Genomic DNA, 22,543 nt, shown 5'->3' with positions numbered 1-22,543 from the left:
TACCCTTTGTACCCTGTCTTTTAACCAGTTCTCAATCCATGAAAGGATCTTCCCTCTTATCCCATGACAACTTAATTTACATAAGAGCCTTTGGTGAGGGACCTTGTCAACGAAGGCTTTCTGGAAATCTAAGTACACTATGTCCACTGGATCCCCCTTGTCTAAAGGTTTGTTGACCCCCTTAAAAAAACCCTAATCGATTAGTAAGACTCAATCTCCCTTTACAGAAACCATGTTGACTTTTGCCCAACAATTTATGTTCTTCTATGTGTCTGACAATTTTATTCTTTACTATTGTTTCAACTAGTTTGCCCGGTAGTGACGTAGGCTCACACTAACTAGGCTACAGGCAGTGAGCTGGTGTCGAACAGCAGCTGGCAGCCTAGCCGATATGCCTAGCACAGTCTGCATGGAAGATACCCGAATACGGCAGCTTCCAAGACATTCCTTGCAAAGTCAAAAGGAGCCAAGCTTAGAGATGAAAAACCCAGTTGACAGGATTTTTTTTTCCTCACAAGCCACTAGATAAAACACAGTTTGTGTCTGTCGAGCACAAAGCAATATTTATTCCGAAGCACTCAGCTGTGCAGCCCTCCTGATAAATTAAAAAACATTTTGCATCTCGGTGCTGCTGTCGATTTGCACTAACCAAAAATATAGAGTATTTTAAAACCTTTCATATTCTTCAAAGGCAGCTTTGTGAGCAGCCGAACAATGCCGCTACTTTGTAAAAATTATCAGCATCTCTGCATCTGGATGCTTGACATTAGATAACAAAACACTCCGACTCCCTGGGCGAGACTGTTTTGGTTCCGTAGAGCAAAAGGGCTCAATAGAAATTCCTCAGCGAAAAATGGTGACAATAAAAAATCAGTGTGCCTGGAGCATGCTCCGCTGAACTTTACCCTACTGCTCTCGTGCTTATCATCACTCTGGAGTGAGCAAGGAGGTCAGCGTTGGAACAGCAGGACACCGCACGGGCAGCAGAGGGAAAGCAATGGCTAAAATGTTTCCAATTAAAGCTGTATGACATATTCTCCGCTCTGCAGGAATGGGGCCAGGAAAGCACATCTCTACTGTCCCGACAGGCTGGCCGTAGCTGGGCCACAGAGAGTTACAATCCATGTTGCTACGTCAACGGATCGAAAACAACCCCTCTAAAGTCCAATTCTAATACTTCTGGTGGAGCCCGATAACTGCGTCTGAGGAGATGGCAACAAAACTAAGCCACTCTGCCACCTGTCGGATGAGATACCGAACACATTTGACCCAATAAGATCATAGAATCATAGAATATCAGGGTTGGAAGGGACCCCAGAAGTTCATCTAGTCCAACCCCCTGCTCAAAGCAGGACCAATTCCCAGTTAAATCATCCCAGCCAGGGCTTTGTCAAGCCTGACCTTAAAAACCTCTAAGGAAGGAGATTCTACCACCTCCCTAGGTAACGCGTTCCAGTGTTTCACCACCCTCTTAGTGAAAAAGTTTTTCCTAATATCCAATCTAAACCTCCCCCACTGCAACTTGAGACCATTACTCCTCGTTCTGTCATCTGCTACCATTGAGAACAGTCTAGAGCCATCCTCTTTGGAACCCCCTTTCAGGTAGTTGAAAGCAGCTATCAAATCCCCCCTCATTCTTCTCTTCTGCAGGCTAAACAATCCCAGCTCCCTCAGCCTCTCCTCATAACTCATGTGTTCCAGTCCCCTAATCATTTTTGTTGCCCTTCGCTGGACTCTCTCCAATTTATCCACATCCTTCTTGAAGTGTGGGGCCCAAAACTGGACACAGTACTCCAGATGAGGCCTCACCAATGTCGAATAGAGGGGAACGATCACGTCCCTCGATCTGCTCGCTATGCCCCTACTTATACCCCTACTTATAGATGTAATTACTTGTCTTTTATACACCCTTTTAAAAACCTCCTTTAATTCTTGCTAGCAATCAATGTGTGCGGGACTTTCCAGCCAAGCCCTAGGAATACACTGTACCTTACCAAAGGAAGACACTGATTGCTATTTCCTAAGCAGCATAATTTATAATCAATGGGACAAAATCATTGGGGCAGAATTTAAAACAGCAGGAAGGAAATGAACAGACACTGGTTAAGTCCAAAGGCATCCATGTGGTGCTCCTGATGTTAAACTGGAGACAAAAGGCTGATCCTGATTCCACCGACACCAATGGCCCAACCCTACAACTTTGGTTGAAGGAATAGGCCCAAGGGACTGAGACCCTTTTGGCTGGAGTTTAAAAATCTTTTGTCTGTGTTCCTGGCTAGCTCCTCTTCCACACTAATGAAACAGAGAGAGAGAGAGATTAGTGTGATTACCCAGAGCCCCAGGGACCTCTGACCAATCTGACTATCTTAGGCACTTTTCTGGACTCCATCACCACAGTACCTGAGCACCTCCCGCCTACAATGTATTAATCCAAACACCACCCCTGGACAGAGGTGGAAAATTGCCGCTATCCCATTTCACAGACACACAGAGAGACCAAGTGACTTGCTCAAGGTCATCCAAGAAGTCTGAGGCAGAGCACGGACCTGAACCTGGGTCTCCCATGTCTAACCACTGGACCGTACCTTCCTCTCATGACCTGGTTTGTAATGTTCTGAGCACTCATTGCTCTTAACGGGTATGTCTACATGGGGATAAAAAATCCGCAGCTAGCCTCGGTCAGTTGGCTTGGGCTCACGAGGCTCAGGATCGGGGGCTGAAAAATTGCTGTTTAGATGTTTGGGCTTAGGCTGGAGCCCAAGCTCTAGGACCCTGCAAGGGTGGATGGTCCCACCTTGAGCCTGAATGTTTACATTTAGCCCCACGAGCCCAAGTCAGCTGACCCGGGCCAGCCACAGGGCTTTTATCCCAATGTAGACATACCCGATGTCTCCTAACACAAGAACAAGGGGGCGATCAAGGAAACGGAAAGGTGACAGACTTAAAATTGATAAAGGCAAATATTTTTTCATATGATGTACAATTAAACTGTGGAATTCATTGCCAGAGGAAGTCAATGAGGCCAAGTATTTAGCAAGATCAAAGACAGATTGGATGTTCATATTATATCCAGAGTTGCAATAGATAATGCTAACCAAAAAAAGTGTTGAAGGATATAAAAACTCATACTTCAGGACCTAAAACAAGGGATTAGGAAGAGACCTACTTAGGGAGCAGAGTACCCACATCAGCCTACTGTGGCATTCCTATACTGTTCTCTGAAGCATTTGGCACTGGCCACTGTTGGAGACAGTATCCCGGACTTTGGGTCCGATCTAGTCTGACAATTCCCATGTTCCTAGGGAAACAGTGTGGACTAAAGGAACAGACATTAGATTGGGACTCAGGAGACCTGGGTTCCATGCCGGGCTCTGCCACTGGCTTGCTGGCTGACCTTGGGCAAGTCACTTCACTTCAATGCCTGCAAAATGGGGGTGATACTGATCTCCTTTGCAAATTTAAATAATAATAATACATAGTTCTGATATGGCTCTTTACATCAAAGGGCTGTATAGATGTGCGAGGTATGGTGATGAGTGGTAAGTGACATCGCTGGGAGCTGTGGACACTCAGCGCCTCTGAAAAAGTTTAAACCCAAGAGTAAAGAACAAGAGGATTGTTTAAAAATATGCAAAACTGGAATGATCCGGGGGTCACGAATAGCACGGCCATGATTTCCATCCGGCGATCGGTTATAATGGTCACTGCTACAAGTAAACAAAAACCTGATGGCAAGAAAGAAGCAGGTGAGTGTATTTTGTATGTAACGTTGTCCCCCTTCACCATAACGAGTCACCCAGTTTTCACATCCAATTTTTAGATTTCGGTTGAATAGTAACATACTTCCTGCACTTCAAAACAAATATCTAGTTATTACTTGTGAATTTATTTTGCATTAATATAAAAGATTCATAGAGGATGTTTGTAATATCAGACTCCTACACAGACGACCCGGAAGAGCAGATAACGTCTTACCAATTACACTGGGGAAATAGACAAACATTTAAGAGTAAATAACGGGATTTGTGAGATGTTTAAATATTAATGATAGAAACACTCAATTGTATATTGCCAATTTTAACACTGCGGTAACCTAGCCAGTAGAATGTGGTGACATAAGTAAAACTGAAGGGTGGTTTTGTGTCCGGCCTCCAAGTTAGCAGGGAACAGCATGGAAAGTAGGTCTCGAGTCTGCTTAAAATGCTGCTTAGATACTATAGCAAAATTCCTGTTCTAAAAACCCTGTTTTCAGATACGCTTGACAGATTTCCTACAAGATCAAGATTTAAGGAACCACCACCACACATGGAAAGGGTGCAAACCCATCACACAGATTTCGGAAGTACAGTTGCACATGAAATTGGTCCACTTAGTGCCAGCCGAACAGTCCCATCCATTCCTCCAGTCTCAACGCTTAAGAATTTCCCTCCACGTACAGAGGTCTCTTTATGGGAAACAAAGCTAAACTAGAGAATCAAACCTTTCAAACTGGTTAAAGAGAAGATGAAATAAATGGCTAAGAAATCAGTTGCCAAATATAAAGAAAACCCAATTCCGCCTCGGAACATAAGTGGCCAAATTTCCACGGTGTTTGGCTGTGGAGCACAGCTGGAACCTAGCTCTGTTCACATGATTACAGGGAAGAGAGTCATTCACATGGCAGGTGGACGGGAGAAAAGCAGAGCGCCAGTGAATATTCCAACATTTCCTGGCTCATCTCCAATGGCCACAGGGCCCTCGTCTCGATACCCCAAGTGCTTGAGCATGGCCAAGTTCTCCAATGGGTGCTTCCTAATGTGATTCTTAAGGCGTTCCTCTGAGGTTGTGCCTGCCACCCGCAATGCTCTCTGACTGGCTGCAGGTGGCAGGGAGTCCTTCACCCAAAGAGGGTCAGAGGTGTGAAAGAAAGGCGGATAACCCCTGCCTAGTTCCACAGCAATGTGCCTGCCCAGGAAGCATGTTCACTAACCAAATGCAGAAGTTAACCAAATGCAGAAGCTGTCACAAAAAGAAACGTGAGAAAGGGGTTGCTTGGGCCAGGAGAGGAACGGGCAGGGGAGGAATAAAGGGCATAAAGCAGAAAACATGGTATCATGGAGGTTCAGAGAGTAGATCTAGGTATGGATCAGAGATCATGCTGTCCTGGGGCTCACTGTCGTCGCTTCTGGAACATCTGATGATCCACTGGGTTTCCAGGCTGGTTTCCTCTCCCAACTCCCTGCTTTCAAATGTATTTGTCTAGGGATTTAAACATTCCTCATCGTTGTAGTATCTCAAAGCCACATGCTGCGGCCCCTGTTGCTCCAGCTGCCTGGTCAGAGTGTTTTGCAGAATGCAAAGGACTGCAGCAGACCTCAGCCCTTCCCCTCCTTCCTTCTCTTTGCAAAAGTCACAAGCTTGCAACTAAACAGTTATGGCACATCATAAGGAGACGGAGCTGCTGTTTGAATGAGATTGGCATCTGGCTGTGCCTGTGTGGGAGAGATGCCCTGGGCCACATCGGTACTTGGGATGGGAGAGATTTAATAGGCAAGTAATAAAAAAAAGGGGATGGAGGGGGAAGAGGCAAATAAAAAAAACTGGGTAAAAAGAGAAGGAAAAGATTTTTTTTTTAAAAAAAAAAGCTGGAAATGGAGCAAAAACAAACAAAGGCTAGGAAGGCAGCACCTTCTCCAGCCATGAGGAGCCAAACAGAACCACAAGGCTGCTGCTGGTAGATCTGCACTGAGACATAGTCTGAGTCTCGGCTTCTACCTCGGGTGCTCAGGACTTCTGCTTCGGGGCTTCCCAGCCAGCCTCCCACGGACTGACTGGAAGCTTTGTGGGAGGTCAAAAGTGTCTTGAGGCCCTTGCCCTAGGACCTGACAGCTCAGGAAGAAATCCTGAAGCAGATCTCAAAGCCAGCCGCAAAGCCCCTGAGGAATGTCTTAGGATTGCACATGGGGCCTTACGGAAAGCCGCTGGGCTGTTTCTCTGACGTTTGGAGAGAAAACAGAAGCGAACGAAAGCCACCCAGACAAAAACTCCAGGGGAAGAACAGGCACCAGGAAAGCAAATGACCTATAACTAGAGATAAAAATAGCAGAGAAGTGAAGACATGAAGGGTCGTGTCTTTTGATGGGTCTCTCAAACCTCCTCTCTCTCTTTTTAAACTAAAGGAGATCATATGAGGTTTGCTAAGGAAGTCTGAGGATTTAGACAAGTGACCCAGCATACAAATCGAATACGGTAACTGAAACTGAATCAGGTCATAGCAGTAGTCTGGGAAGCTCCCCTCCTACCAGAAATAGCAAAATAATTGATGGTGCAGCTGCTCTAGCTGTGTTAGCTGGAACCATGTTTAAACAGGATGGGTAACTGCCCCCAAACCCACACAGCTCATGCACGCAGTTACGTGCCACCATGCACATCATCTCCAGCACCCTGCGTCCGACTCCACTCCCATGGCTCCCAGTTCTGAGCAATATGGCTCCACCTCACATCAGGCGAGAGGTCGCCACTGGCAAGCTACTGGAGAACATACGCGCCCATCCAAGCCTGCGGCTGCACAGTGACCTTTTTAAACCACCAGCTGCACGTTTGCCGTCACGTTGCCCATTATGGTCTCGTCCGCCATGCCAGGATGTTAGGGCGGAAAATGCTCTGGCGAGAGGAATGGATCTGTTATCCCCAGTCAGTCCCTCGCCGCTGGCCTCAAAATCTGCCCACCTGGTTTTGACCTGCCCCATTGCCCACGGCCCCTGTTGAACAGGTTCTGGACCAGGCAAGGTCTCTGTGCAGCCAACTAGTGTCTCTGGGGCCTTCGTGACAGCCCTTGGTGCAGCTGCGGCTTGACACAGACGATGACACGCATTGTGGATGAATGCCTGCGGACTAGGCTCAGGGTGGGCTACAAGAACTGCATCCCACCACTGCAGATGCCATCGCTTAGCTACATGACTAGGAACACGCTACATCCATTAACTGAAGGAAGAGGGAGGGTTTCACCACCCCACAGGCTAACCCAGAGCCGAACTGACAGACCCCTCGAGAGACAGATATGTGTAAATGGAATGCTCCAGGGAGAGGCGTGCCCCATACCGCCCCTCTCCTAGGGCCTGGCTCTGCAGGGGCAATGTTGCCAACTAGACCAACACCAGGTGTGGCTTGAAACATTCGCCCTCTGCCTTCTAGCCCGAAGACTAGTGACATGGGACAGAGGCTTGAAGGTCAGGATGAGAAGCTTAAGCTTCATGCAAAAGGCAATGGAAGGGATCTGACCAAGGGCTGATGTGGTCAGAGCTGCGAGGGGGGAAGCTGGAATGAGAAAGATCTGTTTATGCCATCGAGCTCCTCCCCTATTTTTCCCCCCGACTAACAAGTGCTGATCCAAACCCCAACTTTCTGGCAGGGCTTGAAGAACCAGACCTGCTCTTTCAGTCTAAATACACTGAGGTGCTTATAGATACGTAGATTCCAAGGCCAGCAGGGACCACGGTGATGATCTAGTCTGACTCCCTGTATAACACAGGCCAGAAAATTGCCCCACAATAATTCCTAGAGCAGAGCTTTTAGAAAAGCATCCAGTCTTGACTGAAAAATCGTCATGGATGGAGAATCCACCTTGATCCTTGGTAAATTGTTCCAACGGTTAATTACACTCATCATTAAAAACCGATGCCTTATTTCCAGACTGAATTTGTCTAGCTTCAACTTCCAGCCATTGGGTCGGTGTTAGACCTTTCCCGGCTACACTGAAGAGCCTGTTATTAAATATTTGTTCACCATGTAAGTACTTAGAGACTATTATCAAGTCTCCCCTTACCTTTCTCTTTGTGAAGCTAGTAGATTGAGCTCTTTGCGTCTATTGCTAGAAGGCAGATTTTCTAGTCCTTTGATCATTCTCCAGGCTCTTCTCTGACCCTACTCCATTTATCAACATCCTTCATGAACTATGGGCACCAGAACCAGACACAGGATTCCAGCAGCAGTCGCACCAGTGCCATGGAGACAGGTAAAATAACCTCTCCACTCCTACTCAAGATTCCCCTGTTTATGCATCCCAGGATGGCATTAGCTCTTTTGGTCACAGCGTGACACTGGGTGCTCATGTTCAGCGGATGAGCCACGATGACGCTCAAATCTTTTTCAGAGCTAGCATCCAAACGTGAACCAAACAAACTCATGCAGAGCTGCCTTCCTGAGTCTGCAGCCTGACTGGCAGCCAATGCTTCTGCTGCTGCTCACATCTTCATCTTGCTGCAGTAGTGAAAACTGACCAGTGTTGCCAGAGTTCCACGGCTACTATTCCGAGCCCTCTGGCCTCCATGTCCTACTATTGTGTCCCTGAGCCCCTTTACTCTGAGAATGAATCCTGACGCTTCACAGCCTTCTCCCGCAATCCCCTTTCACTTGGAACACACTTCCCCAGCCCAGTATAAAGTTTCTCCTAATCCTTCCCCCTCCGTTACCTCCTCAAAGACACACTTCTCTCGTGTGGCACCAGCTATATCCCTCCACTTGAGGAACCACTGCTAGAGAACCCCGCCCCCCGTCCAAAACAAAACGGCTCTCCCTCCTGCATCTGCTTTCTTGTTACCTACCTCTGTCATCTCAGACTGCCTTGGGGCAGAACCATGATCTCGTGTTCTGTACAGCGCCAACCAAAACCATCGTCCCCTCTGTGAAAAGCACAAATTCAAGTTCCATGAGCTCTCAGGAGCTGGGAATCAGTCCATCAGCTCACCCAGATGGGGAGGAAGAGGGCAGGCAGCTTGCCAGAGTGATAAGAAACCCTCCCAACACGGAAAGCAGTGGGCATGGGGGCTGAAGGGGAGAGGAAGACTTCCAGTAGCTTTAGTTTGTACCGCAGCAGAAATGGCCACAACCAGTTTGGTCTGCCCCTTTAGCAGCTCTCCCTGGCTGCTGCCGGCTGTGTGAGGGCCATTACTGCCCGAGGCAGACTGCCAAGGAAAAAGGACAAGAAACCTAGTTTGATCTGCAGCGTTAATGACAGCAAGCCCACCATTTTCTGCCACGTTGGGGGTCACATTGACCTTTACTACAAGCCCACGAGACTCCCCCGGGGGGAAAATGCTCATAATGAAAGTCTCTGTGGTCACCTTATTAAAACTGCCAGAGACGACTAAGAACACGACGGGTTAAGAGGGTGAAACACTTTCATTATGAACCTCCGACTCTTCGCAAGGTTCCATTCAAGCCCACGCCTGACGTAGTGAAACAGACCGACAGTGACTGATAGGGATGATATGGGGGCACCTTCGGCAGCCCCGGTTCGATGGAACCTCACCGTGCCAAGGCTCGTCATTGTTAAGCTACTTCCCTGGACTGCTGGAGATCCCATCTATCCCGCTAGGGAGGGGATTTGATTATTATAAAAACTGTGGTATGTAGTTACATTGATCTGCTTCTTTACCTATTATTATCCCAGATTCTAGTCAGAAGTATTGTTAATAACAAATACATACATTTTAGTATTTGTTAGTAACAATACTTCTGACTAGAATCTCGGATAACAACAGGTAAAGAAGCAGATCAGTATAACTACATACCACAGAGCAGATCTAAGCCCCATGTGGAAATTAACCACCGCAGGTCCCTTACAGTAACAGGAACATCAAGCCCTAATACTAACACACCCAAATGGACTGCCAGACACCGCTGGCTGCACACGACGCTCCACGCTGACTGCGCCGAATGCGCTGAGGAACTCGGGGAGGCATGTGAACATTATCATCCCTATTTTATAAATGGGGCACAAGAGTGAAACTTCCCCAAGGTTACGTGACGGGCCTACGCTCACCCAGCAAGTCAGAATGCACCTAATTCCCAGCTGCTTGCACTAATCACTAGACGATGCTGCTCCCGCATGACTCACAGCGCTGAAGGGTTTACAGCTCAGACCGAAGCCCATTAGTGAGGGTGAATCACAGGGGCTGGCCACCCAGGGCGACCTGATCGATACACGCAACTCTACAAAAAGCAGCCTCTTCTGTGAGTGGAGCCAGGTAGGGAAGATTTAACACTGATCTGACGTTTGAAGGTTCTCTCGTCACAGAAAGGTGGGATTTCAGGGAAGACAGCCCCTTCTCCAAGACAAAGTAACCTCAGACTGATTCGGGCTGAAGAGCCGACATGCTGAAAGCCTCCTCTGACCATGAGGAGGACTAAATCTTGGCACCCAGAGGGTTTCAGTCAGACAAAACCAGGAATGACAGGGAGGATTAGGGAATACGTCTTAAAAGTACCATTTAAAGTGTAGCCATATGTTGGAACTTTCAGGGAAACTGAATTAACTCCCCAGAGAGGTGGGTGAGTTAAAAATAAATCTACAAATTTTCACCCAGCTTCAAGAATACAGAGAGATTGTCCTGGGCTAGCACAGGTCTGGGCAAGGAAGGGCAGGGGAAGGCAAGGGAAAAAACAGACTAGGCCTACTTCAGATTGCTTCCAGCTTCAGCCGTTGGACGACCCTGGTATACTCGCTCTCTGGGACACGTAACCCCTTCAGATGGAGGCTGCAGAACTTCCTGCGTTCCTTGCCTTAGGCCTTGTTGCTCAAGATGCACTTTCCGTATAACTGCATTACTGCTGGGCTTTATTGGTGGCATCCAGAGTGCATTGCGTACTAATAAAAGTTTGCAATACTGATCCGTTCACAAGCTAAAACCTGGACAACAGGAGCCTTAGAACACTAACATTTTCTACTGGGCCCTTTAGACTACGAGTCATCTGAGGGGACTGATGATTTATCTTAAGTTCTTTGAGCCCTGTTTTGAATCATGGTGCAGTGGGAGACATCGACTGATTTAGGATTTGTCATAGCATTATGGACCTTTCTCTATCCTCCAGGAAGCGTGTCTGTGTCATCTCCAAGGATGAAGATATGTGGTATTTAAGTTTTGGCATTAGAGCTAATTCATTCATGAATCTTTGGATAGCTAATCACACACCTACATTTAGTAAGCATGTGTTGCTTTGTCAGATCAAGGTAATTTGTTAGTATATATATAGAGAGGATTTTTTAAAAGACTATTTCCCCACTCCAAACTTTAAAATATAGACACTAACTAAAAAACAGCATCTGTGTTTTTACAAGACTTGGAATCAACACGATTTTGGCTGCTATCTGCTGACTATACCAACAAACGAATTGCCCTCGTACAGGGTCTTCGGGCTCTTCCTACTCTGGAGGAAGAAATGCTACGAATGGCTCTCATGCCAGCTACACCCCAGCGGTGTGGTTCAGAGCGAGAAGAGAGTTGCCACCATTTTTTGCTTAAACGCTAACTTTGCTCTACACAGGGATTCAGACCAGTTTTGATCCTACTTACCCTTATACTGGACTTTCCATCTTCACAGCACTTTACGCATGTTCATCCTCACAATACCCTTACGCAGCAGAGAAGTATCATCTCCTCTTTACCGCTGGAGGATTAGACACAGTGACTCCTGGTCTGTCAGAGGTGGAGAGCATCCCGAGACCCCACTAAAGTCAAAGGGAGCTGAAGATGCTCTGCCTCTGAAAAACCTGGCCATAAGTATCTGGCTCAAGGCCACGTCAGAAGCTGGATTAGAACGAATGAGATCCTGGCACTAAATCTTGTGCTCAGATCGCTGGACCAATAGCATCATGACTAATACTCACTTATCCAGCACCTTCCAGAGGAGGATCTCAAAGCACATTACAAATGTGAACTGAGCCTCACAAACTCCCGCACCCTTGCTGAAGTAGGGCGGGACTAGTATCCTCATTTTAAGCTTGGCAAATTGAGGCACGGAGAGATTAAAGCCTCATCAACACTTGGCTCCCTTGGAGATCGCAACGTTTGAAGTGCTGCTAGACCCAGCGTTTGCAATACTGCATCTTCTAATGCAGCTCTGGGCTGGCACGGCTCCCTGGGTGCTGCACCAGGGCTCCGCACACTGCTAACGCTGGGGGAGCAGAGTCGGGGGTGGGAAGAGTGAGCGTTTGCCAAGACTTCCCACAGTTTGTGAGCTGGCCAGAGCAGAGCCGGGAATCAAACCGTTCTCCTGACCCCCTGTCCTGTGCTGCGCTTTAGCCCACCAAGGACTCCTTAGAGGAGACAACCACATGCAGCCCTCCCCTGCCTGTGTCTCTCCCCTCCCCCTCTATTCTGTGCTATTTATCGCACATCATCTGTGACCTTTGGTTGTATCTCGTCTGTGGGATTCACTGGTCAATGAATAAACGTGCAGCCAACAACAGAGACCAAAGCAGATACAAATGTGGAATGCCGATGTGATACTAACTCAGGCACTTGGATGTCAATTTAATTTGTTCCCTTTCATCTCTCTCTGGGCAGAGCAGACAGGCAAGGCCGTGTCCACTCCTGTGCAATCTCTATTGCCAGCCCCGGAGCCTAAAGATATTACTGCAAGTCATAGGCGCCGACTCTGTGGGTGCTCCGGGGCTGGAGCACCCATGGGGAAAAATTCGTGGGTACTCTACACCCACCAGCAGCCAAGCTCCCCCCGACCCCCCTCTCCTCCTCCGCTGTCTGCCCTGAGCATGCCACGTCCCTGCTCCGCTGCCTACCTCCCAGCACTTCCTGCCTTGCCACCGCCAAATAGCTGTTTGGCGGCATGCTTGGAGGGAGTGGGAGAAGCGGGAATGTGGCATGTTCAGGGGAGGAGGCGGGGAAGAGGTGGGGCAGGGATTTGGGGAAGGAGTCGGAATAGGGGCGGGGGGGGAGTTGGGTTGGGGACTTTGGGGAAGGAGTTGGAATGGGGGCAGGGCAGGGGTGGAGACGGGGCAGGGCCGGGGGCAGAGGGGGGTCAAGCACTCACTGGCAGGAGCAGAAGTCGGCGCCTATGCTGCAAGTCATCAAACAAGCAGTAAGAATTACCATGCGTTTGGTTGATCTCAGAGTTGGAGGACAGGATGTCATCTGCCAGTTTCTGGGCAGTCGGCAGTACCTCGGTGTGGTGTTCTGTGATTAAATACTGAACAAACTTTTGTAGCTGGTCCCTGTTCATCTGGAAAAGGGTCTCTGAGATGGGAAGACGGAGTTTGACCTGCTCTGGCTTGCGGATCCTGTACAGCGAGAGCGCCACCACGTGTGCGCAGTAGAAAATGTCCTTGTTCCCACAGCCGCACGTCACGGAAGTGATCTTGCAGCGGTCAAAGCTGATGGCGACTCTGTAGGTCATCTCTGGTTCTGTCGCCGTTGCCGGCTCCGTTACTGTCCCGCTCAGGTGGAATCCTGGGAGAGAGGGGGAAAAAATCAAGAGAGGCAATTTTAGCTTTGCAAATGGCCACCAACACAATCGCGCTCTGGAATGCTGATGGAATGAATATCGGCAAGCGTCTGTGCATTCCATCCACCATCACCCAAAATGTCACTGTTTGGTGAGGACTGAGTCTACGGACTGCATTATTATTTGTATTATTGTAGCTCCGAGGAGCCGTAGTCATGGACCGGAGCCCCACCCTGCCAGGTGCTGTAGAAACAGAACAGACAGTTCCTGCCCCAAGGAGCTTATAATCTAAACATAAGGCAAGGGAGGACAGATGGACACATGCAGACGGACGGGGGAGCCCAGGGAACGAATGAGACAATATCGGTCAGCACGACGGGCAGTCATCTCTGCCTACCAGCAGCTTAACTGTGGCCAAGGTTTGGTAGGAGCCAGGGTGAAGGAGTTTTGAGGCGGCATTTGAAGATGGATACCGAGGTGGCTTTGTGGGTTTCTGGGGACTGCCTGCCAAGCACGTGGCCCAGCCTGGGAGAAACCACAAAGGTATCCGAGAACTGAACGAGTTGGCAGAGGGCCGATTGGAGGGGAGCAGCGATACCTCGATAGGTAGGATGCTGCATCGTCCTGCCTCATTCCAGGACAATGACATTCTCATCAGTTACACCTTGGGTCCAAGAAACTGCCAGCTCTGCGGAACTGATGCCCCTCTCCACCCCTGCACACAGCTCTATAATCACCAGGTCCTGTCTCCGGGGTGTTCAGCTTATATGATCCAAAACAAAATACACAGATGCTGCTCCAGAAGGAATCTTCCTCAGTATGTGCCTGTTGCTATTGTCCCCGCTGGCTGAAGAGGACCTGTAACATACACTCCCCATTGGAAAGCTACAAACAGCTCTGCTCGGACAGATGCCAAGCGGGTGGCTATACTCTGAAATGACTATCTGCACAGACACGTTAAACACCCAAACAGGCCGTCAGCAGCTTCATTTAACAGCCGAGTCTAAAGAGAAAAGTAGAGCAATTCTGTGCCAGATCCATCTCTGCCATCTCTGAATTTCCCAAAGGATACAGGGCCCAATCATGCCAACACTTACTCACACAAGTAAGCCCTGCATGCCCGGTGTGGTCTTATTTAGGCGACTGGTACAACCCACATGCGTTGGGATTAAGAGGAACTGACCAGTACGTTCCGTTTCCCCGACAAGGATATATTTTAACACCATGTAGGCTCCTGTTCAGTCTCTCAACCAGCCAGGTTGCTTTCAGCTATCACAGGAAAAACACACTTTTCAAAAGGGCTGGAACAAACAATGCAGGGGACTGACCCTCTGTCAAGAAAAGGTGGCTTACACGTACAGCTTGGCAGCATTGTCTGCCTCTCCGTGAACTTTAAACCCATGTTTGTTTGTTCAATGAATTACATCCCTCTCAGAGCTGGGGAACCGAGCTTCAATGGAATTTCTGTTCTACAGCTACACAATGTTCTGCCTGTCAACCACACTGTGTCGAACCCTTCATATTCACAGACACAGGCAGGATTTAACATTACTGAGCTGCACTTCCTAACCAAAACGCTCATTTGTTAACTAGAGAACACACTCACATCTCCCGGGTCAACTGGGAAAAGGCCTGGTGGCTCTTAAAACCAAGAGCACCACCGATTCTAAGGAGCCAGAAGCAGAGGAATAAATATGCCCTGTTGTTTGTGATCAAGGCTCGGCAGGTCTACACGGCACATTGCAAACGCCTCTGACAACAGGGTCCCTCATGCCAAGAATATTCTCTCTCCCCACCCCCCCTAATTTAGAAAGGAACAGGACAAATAATTAAGTCTCAGACATGTAAATAAAAGACAAGATCAGCCAGAGAAAACAAGGGGTGAGAAATGGGGATTTCAGGGAAGGAAGGTCTTTCAGTGCCTGGCAAGGACGGTGCTTCACACAAAGGGGCATGAAGTTGTGGAGAGAAGATTGTACATTCATCCATCTGCTTTTGAAATTAAGACGGTAGCTAAGAAATCCCAGCGTCTGTCAGGGAGCTCTTTGCACAAGAAAGCTACCAAAGGAAATGACCAGCCATACTTGGAAATGATAGAGCCTCCCAGCAGAGTAACTCCCGGTGCTTCACAAACAAGGCATTTGGTCTTTCGCCTCACAGCGCCCCCACACACCTGAGGAGGCAGGTAAGGATTACAGGCCAACGTTTGTAGAAGAGACTTGTGATTCTGCAGGCCCAACTTGAGGCACTTTTTAAGGGCCCCACTGGAACAAAGTGCTGAGCACCCATCTTCCAAAAATCAGGCCCATTTAAGGTGTCTCATGCTGGGCACCCAAAATCACCAGTCACCTTGGGAAGTCCTGGCCAACAATCCTAACCTACCTCCGCGGGGGAGCAGCAGAGAGGGGAGCTGGAAGGCAAAATGAATGATCTGCGAAGTGTATTTACTTCCTCTCCTCCCTGTGCATAGGAAGGTTAATTGACTTGCCCAGGGTCACCCCGTATGCCTATGTTGGAGCCCGGTGTGGTACTCGAGAACCCAACTCATGGTCCTGTGCACCTCGATCACAGCCCTGGCCTCCCTCCCCAGGGAGGATGCTCACTTTGCCCGTGTCACCAGAGCCCTGTTAAGAACCTGTTTCAATGGAAGTCTCCCCGGGGCTTCCCATCCCCCTGAAGCAGGCGGCAGACGGCTGAAAGGGTTACAATTAGCGACGAGAGAGAGAGATTAAAATACATTAACTGCATAAAACCCTTGTGCGTTTGCCAACCCTCACAAAGGCTTTCCGAGACAAATTCTACCAGAGGTTTTTAATAAATGGCATCAAAACCGGCTATTCACTGCCAGGCTCTTTAAAGCAAGGCCAAACCCCACATTCGAATCTGATTAAGTGTCAAGGAGGCCTGCTTTCACTTCAGAACCAGGGGGAGAAAACAGACCTGTTCAGCAGACCTCAGCCATTTGGATCGACTAAAACCCAGTCCAGGTGGTCAATAAAATCAGCTAATTTGGTAACATCCAATTTCAAAAATAGGAAGGCTGGACCAGGCTTCCTCTGTCTCTCACTTCCACTCAGGACTGAGCATGGTGTTGAGATCTATGCAGAGAGCCAGAGGGGGCGGTGTATTAACTAACCGACTGGCCCCTAACTCCACACGAACCCATTCTGGCACAGCCGTGCCACATAAATCCCCAGGATAAACTCCAAAGTGTTAATGTTTTACCACATCTTCGGTCTGCGGTACTTGGCCAGCTCCTCAGTTTCACTGCCAGCTCCTTCCACTTTATTTTTTGAATGAGTTAAAAGGATGTGAAATAAAGTTCTTTATAGTTAAAAAAACAAACCCCAAACTTTGAGACCAATTATTAGCTATAAATGCTGCCTTAAAACGCTTTGCTTTACAGGGACCTTGGGGCAGGGCATCATCAGTTAACTGGTGTAAATCCAGAGGAACTCCACTAACTTAAGAGAGCTACTTACTTTACACAGGTATAACTGTGGTTTGAATCTGGGCCCAGAAATGGGTAATGTGAGTTACTTTAACATGTGTGAAAGCAAGGGTGTGACCGCTCTGGATGCAAGCTTCTTGTATGCACCGCTGTAAAAGCAGCCTCCATTTTGAGCGGGTGGCATTTCTGGCCCTGGGCAGCCGCTACTGAACAGTGTTGGTGGTTTTGTGATGAGTATGAATGGTTTCAGAGTAACAGCCGTGTTAGTCTGTATTCGCAAAAAGAAAAGGAGGACTTGTGGCACCTTAGAGACTAACCAATTTATTTGAGCATAAGCTTTCCTGAGCTACAGCTCACTTCATCAGATGCATGCTGTGGAAAATACAGAAGATGTTCTTATACATACAAACCATGAAAAAATGGGTGTTTACCACTACAAAAGGTTTTCTCTCCCCCCACCCCACTCTCCTGCTGGTAATAGCTTATCTAAAGTGATCACTCTCCTTACAATGTGTATGATAATCAAGTTGGGCCATTTCCAGCACAAATCCAGGTTTTCTCCCCCCCCCCCCCCCCCCCGCCTTTTTTCCACACACACAAACCCACTCTCCTGTTGGTAATAGCTTATCTAAAGTGATGACTCTCCTTACAATGTGTATGATAATCAAGGTGGGCCATTTCCAGCACAATGGCGTGACTCACGTTCACTTGGGAACCAGGTCATAACTGGACCCCTGCACCGGGACATGGAACTACGGTTGCTACCTGACCTCTCTCAGTGAAGCTTGGTCACAGTCTGGCCACTAGTGGACAGAAAGCCAGTACGTTCCACACCCTTGGTGGAAAGCCAGGCTGAGGGCTTGGTCTCCAGCCTCCGCATAGAGACACTGGACCGGGAAACAAACAGGCAATCTAAGCTGAGATTCTCTGTAGCTTCTATGCATACGAGGTGCCAATCCAAACCAGAGACCCTGAGGAGCATCGTACCCTGCCATCAACTGTCTGCTACTGAAGTGATGCTAAGGAGAAGAGTGAGCTCAATTCAGGTCCTATATTTTCATAGCAAATAAGACCATTTAATATGCCAGCATCTGCCAAGTTAATCTGGCGTTAGAGCCTTAAGTGTGAGTTTAGATTCTAGCTGTCACGGCAGCAGGTCTATGTAAAATAAACTAGAAACGCTATACAAAATATTTATCATAAGCTTAGCTGGAAATTAAACATGGCTAGAGAGAAGAATTGGCCACAGAGGCAGAGTTATTTGGGAATATTTACATTAGAGCTAGGAAAACCTGCAGCTACCCACAGTTCCTTCATGTTCTGTAAGCCAGTGGGAGAAACATCCAAGCCTAACGCAAGAGGCAACCCCTCCTGATCTGATGAAGTGAGCTGTAGCTCACGAAAGCTCATGCTCAAATAAATTGGTTAGTCTCTAAGGTGCCACAAGTCCTCCTTTTCTTTTTGCTGATTCAGACAGACCAGCAGCAAGGCTGGGGACCCACCAGGCTGTCATGGCTCCAGCTCCCACTGCCCTCACTCCTCGGGGCGGGAACTTGATGAGAGGGTGGTTGCTATAGGGATGAGGAGCTCTGGAATTAGGGTGTTGGTTAAAGGATACAGCTTTTGCTTGTTCTATTTATTTAATTCTCTATTTAAGCACCTGTCCCTGGCTCCCAACATATCATGTTGCTGCCTGCCCAATAACACAACACTTACCTGCTACAGTTACAAACCCTAGTAACCCCACAGTCAACACCCTATGACCCATATCCCACTCCCCTCCACAAACGCCGCCTACTCAAAGTATGCCAATCCTCTCATCTTCTGCTATTTGGCGAATGTCTTTTTAATGGCTGCTGGGTAACATTTTCTAACCTATTTGGCAGAGTTATATGCATTCCACTTCGACCACAACATAACAGTATTCTCTTGCTGTAAATGGAGGGTCTTGATCATGCTGAAAAACGGACACCCTACAAGAGAGGTCATTTTCTGTTTCTCCTTGTTGCTCAAATCTGGATCAGGTAACGCCGAAGAGACCTATATTTGGCTCCGTGTTCTCCCCCCGCAGTTCAGTTTAAGAAGTTCCTACAGTTTAATGCTTATCTAGGACTTTATCTTCTGTTCCAAGCATGCATTTAACACAAACTAACTTAGTGTTTGATTTGCTGCCAGCACAGTGACAGTGCCAGGATTTGAAAATCATGAAAAAATTAAGTCTCTCAGTCGTAATTAAGGTCCTGTCAAATTTCATCCAAGCTTGACTTGCCTAAGAAACAGCTACAGTTTCTCATAACCTGCTTCCTCCCTGCCCCCATTACAACACCCCAAATATTTATACTAAGGCTCAAAATACTATGGATACTACCCAATTTATAACACAAAATTCATGCTCCATATATAGATTCATCAAACTTGCTTCAGCAGGTCACTGCTAGGTCACAGAATGGTTAAGGGTGTTTAAATAAGGCTTGTATAAAGTTTGTACTAAGCAGAGCTGCAAATGTTTAAATCACACAGAGAGGGATTAGTAGATCTCCTTCCTAAATAAACTCTATTTACCTACCAAATGGATTGGGGATAGTGGGCCACATAAAGCAGAACTACTTAAACTTCCTGCACCAGGGCGCTAACCTGTATGCAGCATCCAGAAGAGAGAAATTCCCCCTTCCCAAACTGATCACAAGCAGCTGGCTTTGTGCAGCAGCTTTACTCTGCTATGCCATCTGCAGAATAAAACAAATTCAGGAAAGGGTAGAGTGGAGTTCCATCTCTGTGTGTTTCTAGCAAGCTCTCACTATGTGTATGTATCGTCCCTACAAAGAGATCTAGTAGAAGATGCATATTCACCTGGGGTTTGATTTCCTGGCCTGGAGGACCCAGGAGCATCATGATCTGGACATCAGCCTAGGATGAGGTACTCTTTCTGTCCCAAATGGCATCTCTGTCATGGCTGCTCTATATACAACAAAACTTGACAGTGTTCTGACAGTTGTGAAGAATCGAGCTAGCTGACTTTCACCGTTTGTTCAAACATAGGAAAGGTTGAAAGTGAGACAAGACCACTGAGGTGTCAACACAAGTGACCTTAAAAGCCATGCTAAATCCCTTGATCTGTAGATCTATCCAACCACAGGTGCTTACACACTCCTCCAGTTTCACCACCATGGATGGAGTCCTTCACCAGAGTTCTGCAAACCCAGCTGTCTGCAACCCAACTTATTCGTGCTACAAACTCAAAGACAGCTGCAGTCAGAAACAGCCAAATTCTCTTTGTAGATCTCAAAAATGAAGTTTTAAGAAAATCTGAATGTTCAATTTGGCAAGATCTTTACAAACGCATCTCTAATGGTGGGATCCTTAACAAACCCATTTAAAAGCACAAAATATAAAGTCGACTCACACAGATGACGTTTATCAAACATAGAATGTTTGTTACTTTAAAACCACTGAGCTGATGGTCTTGGATTATATTTCAACCCCCAGAAGAGCTACAAAAGTAAGCGAATATATAAAAATCTGAAGTTTCTACCTGAAGAGGATTGTGAATTACGCAAGTAGCAGAACATACGTTTTGATGCCTGTACAACTCCAATATAGCTCAACTGATTTTGCTCAAACTTTCCAAACCAAATTCACCTGAGACAAAGCATAGGAAGCTGCAGTCGAAGAAACAAGTGTAACCCATGCTTACTCTCCACCCCCTCTAGGGTCTGTGCCGCATGCAGAGGTTGGAAAAACGTGAGAAGCTGTTAAAGCACCTGACTTGGACTCCGGAGACCTGGGTTCAGTTCCAACCTCTACCGTAGACTCTGCGTCACTCCCTGACTAACCAGATTTAAACTGTTATCCCATTTGGGAACATTTGTTCCTTGATTTGCTAGATCTTGCAAGACGGCGCATTCGTTTGTCTCCCACAAAGCAGCAGCACAATCCCTTTAGTCAGCATTTATCAAGGCCAAACCATTCCCAGAATTTGGCATAGGACCAACATGCACTGCCTGACAGAAACCAAGCTCCGGGAAACGGGCTGTCTTGTTATGGCACCATTCTAGCCACTCTGGGATTCAGATTCATGACACCTGGGTAGCAAAGGGTCAAGCTGCTTTGCTGCTTCACTGCCATAGCTAGGACCAAACAAGAGCCAGCTGACGGGGAAATGCTGACCCAGATGCCTCTCAGAGGCACTTCAGTGTTCTGTAGAGACTCCCTCCATCACAGAACTTAAAGTGTTCTTCTCGGCAGCGTCGCTCCTGCGTAAAAGCAGGGAAGTTGGAGTCTCTCCGGTGTCAAGCACGTAACCCCACCTGTTTCACTGAACGAGACGGCCATGTTGGATACTAGCTTGAAATGACAAGATGAGATTGATTTATTTACACACACACACACACACACACACACACACACACACAGAGTATATATATATTTTTTGCTACTAGACCGGTACGTTAAAATGTCAAGTAACTGCATAGCTACCAGGCCAATATTCTGGGAAAGCACCTTTAAGATCAATGTTAGTAACCGAAGAGAAAGTCAATTTATGCTGCTTCCAGAAACCCTCAGTAATTTCTCTTTGCGTGCTGGCCAACAAAGAGCGGCTGTTGGGGCGGGCAGCTGCACGGCCTCTCTCCTTCACTCTTACAAAGCATATCATCTTACCCCATGCGCCCAGCTCCCAAGAACCCACATCTAATCAGACTAACCCAATTTCAGATCTTCGTTTGCAGCATAACAGGCCGCTGTCCAATTACCAAGCTGACTGGAAAGCAGGCATGTAATAGTGATAAATGGACAAGAAAGGCATGCATCATATGGCTTTTCCTGGATGAGGTTGATTTGGCATCGGCTGGACTTTACCCTATCCTTTGTCATCAACCTTAGAGAAGAGGGATGCTTAAACTATCTTTACTGTCCTGCCCCTCCTTCCCCAGAGATGCTGCCCTTCTAAGTCAGAGTTAAGGTCAATTATGAGGCAGTGTGCTGCGATCTGCAGAAGGACTTGCCAGTGAATAAGCAGATGTTTTGCAGTATGCAAGACTGTCAAGACTCCCAACCTTCAGACAGACAAATACTTGGAAAAACAAACGGGAAAGAAGACATGGATATTTATGGGACTCAGCAGATGTGTCCAGGATTAGTTGCAACCCTCAACACGAGTCATATAAACAGGGTTAACGTGACCCAAAATATTTCAGCATTTCCAAGCTGTCGCGGAAAGGTATTTTAAACTAAACTGAATCCAGGCTCCTTAGTGATTTTAATAAACACACACTGACTGCAGCACAAACTCATAGTGGAAAAACCATTTGTTCTTCCATGGGGTGAAACCAATAACTAGCAATGAATAATAATTGCAGCACAGAGTGTTATTTATAACCCACTCTTGGACACATTTCCAAGACAGAAAACACCACAGCAACGTTCCCAGGGTTAACCTAAACCAGTCAATATTTGTAATGTGTACACATGCTTTGTAGAAAGTCTGTGTGTGTGTGTGCAATGAGAAAGGGAGGTTAGCAAACTCTCAGAAAGCTTTCTAGCTAATAGATCAATTGCTCCAGCCAGCTGAAATTGACAATTGCTCTGTCCCTGACCTTGCAGTTGGAAAGAAGATGGGCTGGTGAACTCATTTGCACATGACAATGCTCCAGCAAAGTGGATCATCTGCCTCCGAAGTAATGGAGAGTACTTCTCCATACAGCCCTCCCAGGCTCCATTCAAACAGCACAGGGATGGCCTTTTGTTCGTCAAGTGCAAGAAAGCTCCGCTGAAGATGTGTGCAATTAAACCCACTTTTCTTGTTGCTCTTTTGATTTCTCGGGATTCACAGAGGCGCCCTAAGCAGGTGTTGCCACACATATAGAAAATGTG

At 47.4% G+C, this 22,543-nt stretch overlaps 1 protein-coding gene across 5 annotated transcripts in view; it reads right to left on the bottom strand.

Moving 5' to 3' along the window:
- ZSWIM5 (zinc finger SWIM-type containing 5) overlaps window positions 1-22,543 on the bottom strand; it is a 155,598-nt gene that overhangs the window by 34,714 nt on the left and 98,341 nt on the right. For 2 of the 5 annotated variants that reach the window (XM_073357896.1, XM_073357901.1), the window contains exon 2: window positions 12,870-13,226. In XM_073357896.1, the coding sequence (XP_073213997.1) occupies window positions 12,870-13,226 (357 nt within the window). Of the gene's footprint in view, window positions 1-12,869; window positions 13,227-13,819; window positions 13,857-13,958; window positions 14,058-22,266; window positions 22,382-22,543 lie in introns of those variants that run through there. The other 3 variants (XM_073357899.1, XM_073357902.1, XM_073357900.1) reach the window with 3 other exon arrangements.

This window comes from Lepidochelys kempii, chromosome 8 (genome assembly GCF_965140265.1).
Source record: "Lepidochelys kempii isolate rLepKem1 chromosome 8, rLepKem1.hap2, whole genome shotgun sequence".
Taxonomy (NCBI): domain Eukaryota; kingdom Metazoa; phylum Chordata; order Testudines; family Cheloniidae; genus Lepidochelys; species Lepidochelys kempii.
This window is presented reverse-complemented; position numbering and strand designations above follow the sequence as displayed.